A 16,067-nucleotide genomic window follows, 5' to 3' on the forward strand; every position below is an offset into this window, starting at 1 on the left:
AATTCTTAAATTAAATATGAAAATATATTTAAACTTATTTCAACTACGTTGCCGAGTAGTAAAAGCTAAAGCTAGCTTTTAGCCATAGCGCTACTTCTCTTTTTATGTAGCTACTAAAGCTAACAAAAACACTCAATATAATTGCTAAAGCTTCAAATGAAGTGGCATAACAGTAAAACTAATTCATAATATTTAAAATAAATTGATAGTATGTGGATTTAGTGCAACATTTAAACATTTGCGGATCATATAAGATCAGCGGGTGTCAAGTGAATAACAGTGATCGCCATGACCGTCAGTCCAGCAGAAGGCGCTGATTCACTCTTCAGCTGTTCTGATCGCCGCCAACAATCGACGAAGAAGGACGGATTCAACGCTTTCAAACAAACATGGCGGCGCAGGAGGTGTTGACGGCTTCACACGTGGAGAAAAAGGCAAAGAAAAAGGTGAATTTAGTTTATCCGGCTCTCACTGCAATAATACCCTCTTAATTATAGCGGTGTGAATCTATTTGTTCATATCAGAGACTCAAAGACACTCACTGTGAAGACGCTGTCAACAAATAAAAGTCCCCTCGTTCGCTGATTTCAGCTTTATACTGTTGTAATCGACATTTCGTGTGATTTAACCCTATTTTTTACTGTCGATTATTAATTTAATGTTACAAGAATACATTTATCACTTACTTGTATATGGCTTATCTTGTACAATTCGGTTCACGGTTGTCTGCAATCAACAATAATGCAGAAAAGTTGTTGTTTACCTGATACTTATGCAGATTCACAGAGTCAGCGATATATATTATGTAGGTTTATATAATATGTTATTTTTAAAATTAATTGAATAAGTCACTAAATTCTAAGACTAGAATATATTAAGTATGTATTTATTATATTGTTACCAAAACAGTGCCTCAATAATGCTCTTAGATTTTTTAAATACATTTAGTCTGTATTAAACGTGCCTTTTAAAATCCCAATAGCATCAGAAAGTGCTGTATTTATGTTTAATAATGTGTTTATTAACTATTATTTGACATATCAAAGTACCATTGGGATATCGGTTAAATTGTTTGTCTGTTAGATTTGGTTATTGTTGGGTTTAAATTAACTTAATAGATATTTTTGCATCATTTTAATAATTGTAGTTGTTTTTTTTTTTACATTTTTATTGGATAGCAAAGTTCTAGAAAAGAGAAGTAATTTAAAAACTATATAAATAGTTTACTGACATATTTTATCTTAATAAGTTTATATTTTAACACTTCAAAAACCATTTGGACTCAATTTTGTCACCATTCCTATTGCTAATGGTCATCTGTATTCAATGAAAGACCGAAAACAGATGATTTCTGAACATGCTTGTGTTTTTACTCACTCTGAAGCCTGCAAAGCGCTATTGGGAAGAAACAGAAAACACAGAGCAAAACAAAGCAACCGAAGAGGAGAGTAAAGATGAGCAGAAGCAGAAACCCCACACAGAGAAGAGGAAGAAAGAAGAACGTTTACTGTCAGGGGTAAAAGTTTTCTCTTTGCTAATTAAGCTAAAGTTGGTTTTATATTTACACATTCGTTAATATTTGGATGGTTTGCAGGCCAAAAGTTTGTGAAAGTCAGTATTTCAGCAGCTCTTCTGATTGGTTGTTTAGAAAGAAGACCCTTTTCCTGGAGAGAAGCCGATCCCACAGAAGCAGCTGCGCACGTTTCAGAGAGGACAGAAACACAAAGTGGTGAGTCATGAATCGACATTTAGGGCTCGACGATGTGGACCACAATTCATAATACAAATTCTGCTATATATTTATTAGTGTCCACCGATGTGCTTTTGCGTTGCAGAAGAGTTCTTCTTTTAGTCTGCCTCATAATAAAGTATGCATTGATGCAATGTGTCTGACAATGCTTAGAATATAATACAGCGTAATATAACATCTATTATAATATAGTGAGTTTTGAGTAAAACCATCATTATATGTGGTATTTGCATGTGCTTTTCAGGTTTAACATTGGCAACAAAGAGCTGTAGTGTACTGAGAAGCTACCTTAGCGGCTGTCAATATTGCAGAATTATTATTTGCATGAAATGTTTTGCACAGCTTGTCAGAAAACTATGGCTCTGTGTAGTAAGCATGAAATTGAAACTTGAAATTGAGCACCAGAACAATCACATTTTGTGAGTATGAATCCCCTAGATGAGTGTGTGTGTGTGTGTGTGTGTGTGTGTGTGTGTGTGTGTGTGTGTGTGTGTGTGTGTGTGTGTGTGTGTGTGTGTGTGTGTTGTGTGTTGTGTGTGTGTTGTGTGTTGTGTGTGTGTTGTGTGTTGTGTGTGTGTGTGTGTGTGTGTGTGTGTGTGTGTGTGTGTGTTTCAGCCTGCACGAGCCGGTCCGAAGCTGAAACATGCCATCACGTCCTCTGAGTCTCTGTCTGAACTGGCTCAGAAACAGGCTGCACGATACGGTCTCCTGCTCCCAGAGGATGCTGGGTAATGAACAGCACACATTTCAACTTTCAATAGAAACCCTCAAAAGAATGATCAATAAAAAATACACAATAAACAGTTTCTGTATTTTAAGTGTTTTGGGTTTATTTCTGGTTGTGAATTACATTATGGGATGTTGATCTCTGCTCTGTCCACTCTTAATGATGAAAATGCAATATATTAAATGTACTTCGTGTGACTTGAACACTGCCGCTACTTATGTTAGTTATTAAATGAATTATGCTTAATATGGTAAAAGTGCACAATTAGCTGATTTGTGTGTGTGTGTGTGTGTGTGTGTGTGTGTGTGTGTGTCAGGTTTCTGGAAGGAGACGATGGTGAAGACACGTGCACCATCGCTCAGGACGATATTGCAGATGCTGTGGACATCACATCTGGAGCGAAGGTGAATTTACACACCGTAAACTGAGGAAAAAACCTGAGAAACATCAATAAATAAATTAATTACTCCCTTAAAATAATGTTGTTTATGACAAAATGACACAGTAATGAATAATCTGACTCCGTAATGAACTCGAAACCAAAAAAAAAAGCAAAAAAACAAGCATTTGAATGTATTTTTAGATGAACAGTGCATTTAACATTGCTTTGCTACATGCAAAGTCCATATATACAGTTGAAGTCAGAATTATTTTGACCTCATGTGAATTTTGTATGGTGGAATATAAAAAGGAAATTGTCAACTCAAAAATTCTGAATGAGAAAATTTAGTTCTTTGTTGAATATTTGCCAAATGGTGTTGAACAGATTCAGGAATTTTTTTACAGTATTTCCTCTAATATTTGTTCTTCTGGAGAAAGTCTGATTTGTTTTATTTCGGCTAGAATAAAAGCAGTTCTTAATTGTTTTAAAGCCATTTTAAGGTCAATATTATTCACCCCTTCAGCAATATTAGTGTTGGATTGTCTCCAGAATAAACCACTGTTATACAATGACTTGCGTAATTACCCTAACTTTACCCTAATTACCCTAGTGAAGCCTTTACATGTCACTTTAAGCTGAACACTAGTGTCTTGAAGAATGTCTAGTCTAATATTATGTGCTGTCATCATGACAAAGAGAAAATGCATCAGCTATTAGAACTATTATGATTAGAAATGTGCTGAACAAATCTTCTCTCCATTAAACAGAAATTGGGGAATTTTTTTATTGTCAAGTATTGAACAGATTACAATTTGTAAAAATGACAATATGCTATACAATATTAATACAAATACAATAATTAAACACGAACGGAAAAAAACGGTATGAAAAATCAAACAAATAGATTCAAAGATTCGCTGGTGAGATTTACTTTACTATTTTTCAATCCAAGTATCAAGTCAAATGTTTCATATCTTGCGTAAATAACAAAAGATTGGGTTCACATTTAGCCCATTTCTATATGTGTATATGTGTCACTTTCCCATAATCAAACACAAATCAACAATCAAGATCACATTTGGTGGTAAACCTACTCTATAAAAACAGAAAAATACGTCTTTCTCTAAAAGATAAAACTTCATTGCTTAATATTTATGAAAGAGGTCTTCACAATATATCCAAAACATTTTAGTATAAATGTAATTTAAAAATAAGTGAACAGCATCCTCCTTTTCTGTGCCACAACAGCACATACAGTTGAAGTCAGAATTATTCACCCCCGTTTATTTTTTTTTCCTTAATTTCTGTTTAACAGAGAGAAGTTTTCAACACATTTCTAATCATAATAGCTTTAATAACTCATCTCTAATAACTGATTTATTTTCTCTTTGTCTTGATGACAGTAAATAATATTAGACTAGATATTCTTCAAGACACTAGTATTCAGCTTAAAGTGACATGTAAAGGCTTCACTAGGGTAATCAGGGTAAAGTTAGGGTAATTAGGCAAGTCATTGTATAACAGTGGTTTGTTCTGGAGACAATCCAACACTAATATTGCTGAAGGGGGTGAATAATATTGAGCTTAAAATGGCTTTTTAAAAAAATGTATATAGCCAAGCTTTTATTCTAGCCGAAATAAAACAAATCAGACTTTCTCCAGAAGAACAAATATTGTTAGACATACTGTGAAAATTTCCTTGCTCTGTTAAACATCATTAAAAAAAATGAAAAGGTGGCTAATAATTCTGACTTCCACTGTACATGCGTGCATTGCTCTTTTATTTAATTTCATTCCACATGGTGGCGCTGTAACTCTGCTGTCTTTAGTGTTACACTGAGACACACTCATAAACCTTTCCCTTTCACTAATTAAAAAACATTTAAACTGACTTCTCTGATTCTGTTCATTTGTATGTTCATTGTGTTGATTTCTCTTTCTCTCCTCGCAGTACTTCAACCTGCATCTCTCCCAGTTTGGGCCGTATAGACTTGACTACAGCAGAACTGGACGGTACGATGTAAAGCAAAACATGAATACATTTTTATTTTATATGTAAATGTATATATGTGCACAGTTGAGGGCAAAATTATTGGCCCTCTTGTGAATTATTGATTCTTTTTTTTAAAATATTTCTCAAGTGAACTTTAACCAGTTAAACTCCGCGGACAGGGTACCGTATCCGTGACGTTATCGACTTTCGCTTTAAGATTTAAAGGGCTGCATTGCACCAGACCCCCTTAAGTGGGTTCGTTTGAAAGTGTATCATCTATATTTTAGCACATATGCATCACTTTGGTTTTTATTCTACTGTACAAAAGTTATTTACACTTAAATACACAGTATTTTGGATCCCCGAGCTGGGTTTTGAACATTGGTTCATTTTCATATTTTTCATATGACACATGTACAAGTTCTAGCTCAAATGAAAGCTCTTGCCGGTGCTCATACGGTTCTAGTGTTCTTTTACTGAAATATATTCACATATCAAACAGTTGACGAATAAATCTTGGTGTTTCCATGGCGCAGAAGTGAAAGCAATACATTTATGATCAATAAGCAGCCCCAGATAGCACAGACAGCCGTCATCTTTACCTTATGCTGTGTGCTAACAATCCAACCTTAGTTTTGCGTATACCCTATTCCTCAGACTATAGCCCTACAACCAAAATCTATAATCGCTGCATGCCCACCCATAACTCTGTTTTAGAGGTTTTGAAAAACATTAACCGATGTTTCAGTAAACTGTTAACACATACTGTATGATCTCTGTGTATTTCGGCTTGAGTTTTTATGATAATGTCTTTAACAGGCACCTGTTGCTGGGCGGGAGGAGAGGTCATGTGGCCTGCTTCGACTGGCAGACCAAACACCTGATGTGTGAGATGAACGTCATGGAAACAGTTAATGACATCAAGTGAGCGTCACTGTTCTGTCCAACTTACATGCTGGAAATATTATATTATTTATTTGCTGAAATATTATATTATTTGCTATATTATTTGTTCTTCTGGAGAAAGTCTTATTTGTTTTTTTTCGGCTAGAATAAAAGCAGTTTTTAATTGTTTTAAAGCCATTTTAAGGTCAATATTATTGGCCCCTTCAGCAATATTAGTGTTGGATTGTCTCCAGAACAAACCACTGTTATACAATGACTTGCCTAATTACCCTAACTTTACCCTAATTACCCTAGTGAAGCCTTTACATGTCACTTTAAGCTGAACACTAGTGTCTTGAAGAATATCTAGTCTAATATTATGTGCTGTCATCATGGCAAAGAGAAAATAAATCAGTTATTAAACTATTATGTGCAGAAATGTTAAATGTTAAACAGAAATAAATATACAGGGGGGCTAATAATCCTGACTTCAACTGTACATCATCATCTCCTCATCTCAGGTGGCTTCACACAGAGGCCATGTTTGCTGTGGCACAGAAGAAGTGGCTCTACATTTATGACTCGAAAGGTGTGGAGCTCCACTGCATAAAGAAGTTCAACGACGTCTTGCGGATGCAGTTCCTGCCGTACCACTTCCTGCTCGCCACAGCGGTGCGTCAACAAACACCACTACACCTTCTGCAGCAGAGAGTTAGATATGGGTGACTGTGTGCTCTGCATCTGTTTGCTTAGTATTATCAATATACAGCTTAATCAGGTAAACATCTATAAGAAGTCGTTAGTTTAATGATCTGTGCCCGATTGCATTAAAGTTCTTAATCTAATTTAACTTAAGGATGGAAATAATCTCTGGGTTAATGGATTTCATTAACTACTTAGTGCTTTGAAATGTATTGTGTAGCTCCTCCCCTTTAAAAAAACAGCCAATAGTATTTCATTTTAGCACAGCTCTGCCAGTGAGAGTGGTTGAGCTCAAGAGCATCAAATGAAAAGCCAATGAGAAGAAGGGGGCGGGGCATGTCAGACATTAGTGAGCATTTGATTGGTCAGAAGATTTGATGAGAAACTGAAGTATGAGGAGACGCAAATAAAACCGTTGATTTAGCTTAATTATTTTAAATAATCTTGTTTAAATAAGAAATGTGATTAAAAAACTACATTTCCCATAATGCTGTTCTGAAAATTCCACTAATCAGTTTGTTGGAGCAAAAACACCAGAACATGTCTTTAAAATGGCTAAAATAAAGGAGGCACCTCTAATGCTGTGTTGCCAAGTCCTCTGTCATTCCACAACTTTAATTGCTTTTTGTAAAAACCACCAGCTGCATTATTTCAGTCTAATACTTTTAAAACAATCTTGTTCAAATAAATAAAATAAAAAATGCAAATGTGGTTAAAAAACTACATTTCCCATGATGCTGTTCTGAAAGTTAGTTTGTAGGAGCAGGAACATCGGAACATCTTTTTAATGCCTGAAATAAAGTAGGCAGCACTAGTGCAGAGTTGCCAAGTCCACAGTTATTCCACAACTTTACTGGCTTCTTTGAAACCGCCAGCCACAGTATTTTAGTCTAACACTTTTAAAACAATCTTGTTAAAAGAAATAAATTAAAATGTGGTTAAAAACTACATTTCCCATGATGCTGTTCTGAGATTTCCATTAGTTTGTAGGAGCAGAAACACCGTAGAACATCTCTATAAAATGCCTGAAAAAAGTAGGCAGCACTTTATGTAGAGTTGCCAACTCCTCTGTTATTCCACAACTTTACTGGCTTCTTTGAAGCTGCCATCTGCATTATTTTAGCCTAATGCTTTTAAAGCAATGTTGTTAAAATAAATAAATAAATAAATACAAACTTGTGATTTAAAAACTACACTTCCCATGATGCTGTTCTGAAAATCAGTTTGTTGGAGCAAAAACACCAGAACATCTTTTTTAAATGCCTGAAAAAAATAGGCAGCACTAATGCTGTGTTGCCAAGTCCATAGTTATTCCACAACTTAACTGGCTTCTTTGAAACCACCAGCTGCATTATTTTTATCTTAATTATCTTAAACAATCTTGTTAAAATAAATTAAATAAAAGTACAAATAAGGTTAAAAAACTACATTTCCCATGAAGCTCTTCGAAGTATTCCACCAATGAGTTTGTAGAAACAAAAACACCCCAGAACATCTCTTTTTAATGCCTTAAATCAGGGATCACCAAACTTGTTCCTGGAGGGCCGGTGTCCTGCAGATTTGAGCTCCAACCCTAATCAAACACACCTGAACAAGCTAATCAAGCTCTTACTAGGTATACTAGAAACACCCAGGCAGGTGTGTTGAGGCAAGTTGGAGCTAAATCCTGCAGGGACACCGGCCCTCCATAACTGAGATTGGTGACCCCTGCCTTAAATAAAGCAGGCAGCACTTATGCAGTGTTGCCAAGTCTTCAGTTATTCCACAACTTTGCTGGCTTTTTTTTAAATCACCAGCCGCATTATTTTAACCTAATACTTTTAAACAATCATGTTTAAATAAAAAACGAAGATACAAACGTAGTTTAAACACTACACTTCCCATGATGCTGTTCTGAAAATCAGTTTGTAGGAGTAAGAACACCAGAACATCTCTTTAAAATGCCTGAAAAAAAAGTTGGGCACACCAGAACATCTCTTTAAAATGCCTGAAAAAAAAGTTGGGCGCACATATGCCAGTGTTGCCAAGTCCTCTGTTATTCCACAACTTTGAAACCACCAGCCACATTATTTTAAACAATCTTGATTCTTTTAAACAATCTTGTTAATTTAAATTAATTATTAAGCAAATGTGGTTTAAAAACAACACTTCCCATGATGCTGTTCTGAAAAATCCACCAATCAATTTGTAGGAGCAAGAACACCACATCTTTTTAATGCCTGATAAAAGTGGGCAGCACTAATGTCGTGTTGCCAAATCATCTATGTTTTTCATTTCATCTGTGTCCATGGTGTTGTCATCCTATCCCATCATCCCTGGGCAAATTTACTACCCTTTCCTTATATTCGTTTCTGTTTTTGCCCCATTGACTTCCACTATAACCACATGTTTTGTTTGCAGAGCCATGACTGGTTGGTGGGTTTTCTTGTTGATAGCCTCTTGAAATTTCCCTAGAAAGACCATTGGGGTATTTTTAGTTTGAAAACCAAACCTGGCAACCCAGCACTACTTCAAACCAGACTGTACCAAATGTATTGCGTTTTCCAATGGTATTTCAGGATTTCTGTCAGTGTAATAACAGTGGTTTGATCTTTCAGAGTGCCACAGGCTTTCTGCAATACCTGGATGTGTCGATCGGTAAAGAGATCGCGGCCATCTGCACAAAATCTGGCCGTCTGAACGTGATGACGCAGAATCCCTATAACGCCATCATCCACCTGGGACACACCAACGGCACCGTCAGCCTGTGGTCGCCCAATCAGAAAGAGCCTCTGGTGAAGATGCTGTGCCATCGAGGGGCGGTTCACTCTGTAGCGGTGGACAAAACCGGCACGTGAGTATCAAGTTAGAGTTAGGGAAATAGGGCAAGTCATTGTATAACAGTGGTTTGTTCTGGAAATGTATTCTAAAATGAATAAATGTTTGTTTACTGCAGGTATATGGTGACGTCGGGTCTGGATAGGAAGTTGAAAGTGTATGACATCAGAGCTTTCAAACCCTTCCACTCCAGTTTCCTGCCAGCGGGAGCCTCGTGTCTGTCTCTAAGTCAGAGAGGACTGCTGAGCGCCGCTACTGGAGATGTTGTACAGGTGAGACACATACACAAGCAACACTCTCTGGGTTAATTTGATTTATCATTCATTCATTCATTCATTCATTTTCTGCCGCTTTTCCGGGGCCGGGTCATGGGGGCAGCAGTCTTAGGAGAGAACCCCAGACTTCCCCCTCCCCAGACACTTCCTCCGGGGGGATCCTGAGGCGTTCCCATGCTAGCCGAGAGACATAGTCCCAATATGTTAATCATAATATTGGCTTTTTAAAGGAGACATATTACACCCCTTTTTACATCATGTAAAATAAGAGTGTCTCAAGAGTGTATAGTGAATTTTGAGCTCAAAATAGCACACAGATAATGTTCTCTAACTCTCTGAAACGGACCCTCTCAGGCTTTGATCCTAATTGTGGTGTTTTGGTGCCTGTCGCTTTAAATGCAAATGAGATTGTGCTCATTTCAGTAGAGGGTGGAGCTACAAATGCCTGTGTGTCAGCATAGTGGCAGATGTAAAACAGCACTTGCTGTGTTCATAGTGCTGGTCAGGTGTGCTTCAGTGTGAGTGTGTGCTTGATACTTCTGTCAGTCTCCTGTCGCTGTTCATCTAAAACTCCACATCTATATTCCTCTTAGTCTATGCTGACATTATCCTCAGCAGCTCTAATGGCTAACGGACAGACGGCTGCTTCTCACTCAGGGCTGCTGTTTATGCTAATGAGGGAGAGATGGGCACTAGTGGGCGGGGCTTTCCCCCTTTGATGACACGTATAAAGGGAGAATGTCAATCAAATGTCACTGTTTTGGTGCAAACTAGCTTATAGAGATCTTAAAAGCCGACATCTAAAACTAGCAAACTTCATTTATGTTTAATGGGACCATTAATAATTTTTTTTAATTTTCTGGTAAAATATTGAGATAAAATTCTGGATCATATCTCAATCCCCCTACAGCAATATGTGAGTTTCTTTACGCCAGTTTACTACATGTTTTCCCCTGATGTTTGACTTGTGTGTACCTTTAGGTGTATCAGAACGTTTGGGGAAGCACTCCTGTGTCCAAACCCTACATGGCGCACCGTCTGCGAGGACAGGTCTGCGGAGTGGCGTACTGCCCCTTCGAGGACGTTCTTGGAATTGGACACGGCCAGGGCTTCACTAGTATGATCGTACCAGGTAAACCAATAAATAAATGCGTCAGTGTTTACACACAGCTCACTCAGGGTTTCCCACTGCTCATGGCAGTCTTTTTATAGTTGAGTTATTAGCCCACTGTATAGACCTTTAAAATGGTCAAAACAAATTTAAAGAGGTGGTTCACAATGGGTTTTTAAAGGTTTATGGGGTGCAAAACAGTGTGTTCGTGATTCATTTGTAAAAAAAAAAATCACGTTATTTGTTCACATTCATTCATTTGTCGGAGCATTCTCTGTAAACCCTAGAGATGGTTGTGCGTGAAAATCCCAGTAGATCAGCAGTTTCTGAAATACTCAGAGCAGCCCGTCTGGCAGCAACAACCGTGCCACAATCAAAGTCTCTTAAATCCCCTTTCTTCCCCATTCTGATGCTCACTCTGACCTGCAGCAGATCGTCTTGACCATGTCTACATGCCTAAAGTTGCTGATTGGCTGATTATAAATTTGCATTAACGAGCAGTTGGACAGGTGTACCTAATAAAGTGGCCAGTGAGTGTATAATACAATATACAGACTATTTGATTTGTTCTTTTAGTTTCTGTACCTGAACACTGCTCAAAGAAAACAAAGCACTGCATATTTCACTTTTATCTTTGCTCTGTTGAATCTATATTGTATTTATTTCATTTATTTAGTATTAATACTTGCTATTTATTGTATTTTATACAGATGTAATGCATCTAAATGAATGATTTATATCCAAATAAAGCTATTCAAGTCATCTGTTGAAATGATCATATCACAATATACATATCACAGAAAAACAAAAGATCGCAATGCAGCTCTAACATTGCAAACTTTGAGTGCATGCAAACTCCAAATAGAAATGGGTTGTAGTTACAGATGGACCCACAAACAGGACATCCACTCAACATAACAAGAAGTGAGAATTGTGTGTGGGTGTGCTCATGGTAACTGCTTTTCCGATGCCTGGTTCTTGTTTCGTGTCAGTGTGTCTGCATAACAAGAGGAAGTTGCTAAGAAAGTAGACTTAACATGATTATACTCGAGTTACAACTTTAGGACAGGGGTCACCAAACTTGTTCCTGGAGGGCCGGTGTCCTGCAGATTTCAGCTCCAACCCTAATCAAACACACCTGAACAAGCTAATCAAGCTCTTACTAGGTATACATAAAACACCCAGGCAGGAGTGTTGAGGCAAGTTGTAGCTGAACTCTGCAGGGACACCGGCACTCCAGCACCGAGATTGGTGACCCCTGCTTTAGGAAATAAAAATAGTAACCTGGTTAGTCAAACACCTATTTTTACTGCACTGCAAAAAATCCTTGAAAATGACTGAACACTAAATGGCTAAACCGAATCAGAGTCGAGTTAGTAGTTTTAAACACGCTGCACTTTCAGATTTACCCTCAGCTGGATGTTTTCCTTCTTCATTTTCAAAAACCCATCACAGGGGCTCTTTAAATTTCGATCTGCTCCTGTGCATCAGATTTCTCCTCGTGTTTTTGCAGCAAAGGGCACTTCAACCAATCACACACATTACTCTGAGGCCAAACAAGGGTGTATTAATTTGCTGTAGATCACTTCAGTGAATATTAATGGAGGTTTTGCGAGTATGTAATATGTTTGTGATTAAAAACATTGATGAACTCATTTGCTGATTATTGACCTTATTCTTTACGTATGAGCGGGTGCAGCCGTTTGAATGTTTTTGCCTCGAGACGTCCGCTCTCATTCACCACCATTGATTTTTAGACATTAAAAACGGCTCGTTTTGCTGCTTCATGTTGCAAACTGATATTTTTATATTATATTATTCTACATTTTGTGTATAGTTATGAAAACGGTTCGACTGGTTTCTGCCGGCTTTTATTACTAGTCATTTCTTCCGAATGCAACTGAATCACTTCCGCATTGTAGAATAAGTAAGAATTGTTAGATATATAGTATTATAAAATATATAGTATTAAATATATAGTGTTATAAAATATATATAGTATTATAAGTTATATAGTATTATATAATATATAGTATTAAATATAAAGTATATAGTATTATAAAATCTATAGTATAAAATATATAGTATTATAAAATATATAGTAATAATTATATGGTATAATAAAATATGTAATATTATAAAATATATAGTAAAAAATATATAGTATTATTAAATATATAGTATTATAAAAGATATATTATCAAATATATAGTATTATAAAATAGTATAAAATATGTAGTATTATAAAATATCTAGTATTAAATATATCGTATTATAAAATATATAGTATTATAAAATATATAGTATTAATTATATATAGTATTATAAAATATATATTATATATGTAGTATTAAATATATAGTATTATAAAATATAGTTTTAAATATAGTATTGTAAAATAAATAGTATAAAATATCTAGTATTAAATATATAGTATTATAAAATATATATTATTATAAAATATGTAGTAATAATTATATGGTATAATAAAATATGTAGTATTATAAAATATATAGTATTAAATATATAGTATTATAAAATATATAGTACTAATTATATGGTATAATAAAATATATAGTATTAAATATATAGTATTATAAAATATATAGTACTAATTATATGGTATAATAAAATATATAGTATTAAATATATAGTATTATAAAATATATAGTAATTATTATATGGTATAATAAAATATGTAATATTATAAAATATCTAGTATTAAATATATAGTATTATAAAATATAAAGTGTTATAAAATATATAGTATTAAATATATAATATTATAAAATATATAGTAATAATTATATAGTATAATAAAATATGTAGTATTATAAAATATATAGTATTTAATATATATAGTATTATAAAATATATAGTATTAAATATATAGTATTATAAAATATGTATTATTAAATATATAGTATTATAAAATATATAGTAATAATTATATAGTATAATAAAATATGTAGTATTATAAAATATATAGTATTTAATATATATAGTATTATTAAATATATAGTATTAAATATATAGTATTATAAAATATATAGTAATAATTATATGGTATAATAAAATAGGTAGTATTATAAAATATATAGTATTTAATGTATAGTATTATAAAATATATAGTGTTATAAAATATATAGTATTAAATATATAATATTATAAAATATATAGTATTAAATAAATATATTGTTATAAAGGAAGGCATTTAAAAGCAATAATTGATTTAATTTGCATGTTTGCCATGTGCATAAATGTGGACGTTATTTAACGTAGCATTAGAAAATAAACTATATGTACTGTACATTCATACAAACACCACATAAGCATCAAAATCAGTGAGGGAAATTATTTTTCAGTCTGTTTTAGTGTATTACAGTATATTTTTAGTATATGTATCATGAATATCATTCATTCATTTTCTTGTCTGCTTAGTCCCTTTATTAATCTGGGGTTGCCACATCGGAATGAACCGCCAACTTATCCAGCAGGTTTTTACACAGCGGATGCCCTTCCAGCCGCAACCCATCTCTGGGAAAGTCTCATGAATATGCTGATTTATTTATTTTTGGTTAACCGTGCTTTATTATTTGTCTCTCCAGGTGCAGGAGAACCGAATTTCGACGCTCTCGATACGAACCCGTACCGCAGCGCTAAACAGAGGCAGGAGTGGGAGGTCAAGGCTCTGCTGGAGAAAGTGCAGCCCGAGCTGATCGGTCTGGATCCCGGACTGCTGAGTAAAGTGGACCAGGCCAGCTTTGAGCAGAGACACAAGGAACGGGTTGAAGTAATGGTGAGTCGGCCTGACGCTATTAATGGTGATTTTTAATCAAACTGATGACTGTGATTGTTTGAACTGTCATCTGCTTGTTGCACGAGTGTTAAAATGTCCTTCAAAGTTTGTACGATATACATCACATAATAGTGTGTGTGAACTGCATGTCATTTAAGCTGACACACACATCTGAATGTAAATATAGTGTGATTGTACTCGAGTGAGTGTTTACCATAACCATAGTATAAAAGGAACATTAGTGTTGACTTTGTCTTGTCTGTTTCAGGGATTTGATCCTTTGGCGAAACAGAAATTCAAGCCGCGGATGAGGAAGAAGGGAAGAAGCTCTGCAGGCGCTGTAGAGAAGAGAAAGAGGAAAGTCGCCCATGAAGATCAGAGGGTATGTCATCTCTCTCTGTCGCTCTGCCGTTTGTTTTAGTGGAATTTGGTAAAGGCAAGTTTCTGATTCTTCTAATAAGCTTAAGATTAAGTCATCCTGGTGTGTTTGGGATCATCTTATGCCTTCTTGACAATGGCTAGAATGTCTGACAGCATTGCAGGAGATCAAGAACTATATATAGATCATGAGAATCTAAAGAAATCATATATAGAAGCTAGAATATCATAGACTTGAGGAATTTTAACAGCAAGTCTTGTTTCTCTTTGAACTATACAAACTGTATTAGAATGTTTTCTAGTGTTTATTGCATACTTTAATTGATTTATTTATTTATTTAACATACCTTTCAACATTGGGATGAGAAAATAAGGAAAAATCAATGCACTAATATAGAAATTAAAGTTATGAAATCTCATTCACATTTTTTAATCGCTGTATAATTTAAATATACAGTTGAAGAGAGCGATCCGGTTACATTTTAATTATTTTATATTTTTTACCCAATTTCTGTATTTTTTATTTAGCAAATTTCTGATCATAATAGTTTTAATACCTCATCTCTAATAACTGATTTATTTTATCTTTGCCATGATGACAGATATTCTTCAAGACACTAGTGTTCAGCTTAAAGTGACATGTAAAGGCTTCACTAGGGTAATTAGGGTAAAGTTAGGGTAATTAGGCAAGTCATTGTATAACAGTGGTTTGTTCTGGAGACAATCCAACACTAATATTGCTGAAGGGGCGAATAATATTGACCTTAAAATGGCTTTAAAACAATTAAGAACTGCTTTATTCTAGCCGAAATAAAACAAATCAGACTTTCTCCAGAAGAACAAATAATATAGCAAATAATGTGAAAAATTCCTGAATCTGTTCCAACATCATTCGGGAAATACTAGACGAAATCTCTCATTTATATTTTTGAGTTGTCATGATTTCTCCTCTATTGTGATTCTGCAGGATGAAATCCGACAGACTGTTGAAGAGAAGATGAAACGACAGAAAGAGCAGAAAGAGAGGAGCGACGAGAGGAAAGAGCTGGAGAAGAAATCAGCGCTGGATCGCTTTAAGAAGTGAAGATGTCTGATGTACATCGAGAACAGTGTTGCTCATCTGCCGCACACACTGGCAGATTACAGGACACGACTGTTTTATAATAAAATATCCTGATGTCATTTCTGTGCTTCCTTCAGTGTGTGTGTGTGTGTGTGTGTGTGTGTGTGTGTGTGCGCGCACGTGTG

At 35.0% G+C, this 16,067-nt stretch overlaps 1 protein-coding gene across 1 annotated transcript; it reads left to right on the forward strand.

The window, feature by feature from the left end:
• Positions 1–372: 372 nt before the first annotated feature.
• Positions 373–16,001, forward strand: wdr46 (WD repeat domain 46). The gene is given in 14 exon segments (NM_200623.1): positions 373–446; positions 1,385–1,516; positions 1,649–1,729; positions 2,366–2,478; positions 2,794–2,881; positions 4,811–4,872; positions 5,672–5,776; positions 6,259–6,409; positions 9,037–9,272; positions 9,375–9,528; positions 10,513–10,663; positions 14,251–14,441; positions 14,710–14,823; positions 15,787–16,001. Coding segments are annotated over 14 exon segments (1,752 nt in total). The 5' UTR covers positions 373–389; the 3' UTR covers positions 15,904–16,001.
• The last annotated feature ends 66 nt before the right edge of the window (positions 16,002–16,067 follow it).

The sequence above is a fragment of the Danio rerio genome, chromosome 8 (genome assembly GCF_052040795.2).
Source record: "Danio rerio strain M-AB ecotype USA chromosome 8, GRCz13ab, whole genome shotgun sequence".
NCBI lineage: Eukaryota > Metazoa > Chordata > Actinopteri > Cypriniformes > Danionidae > Danio > Danio rerio.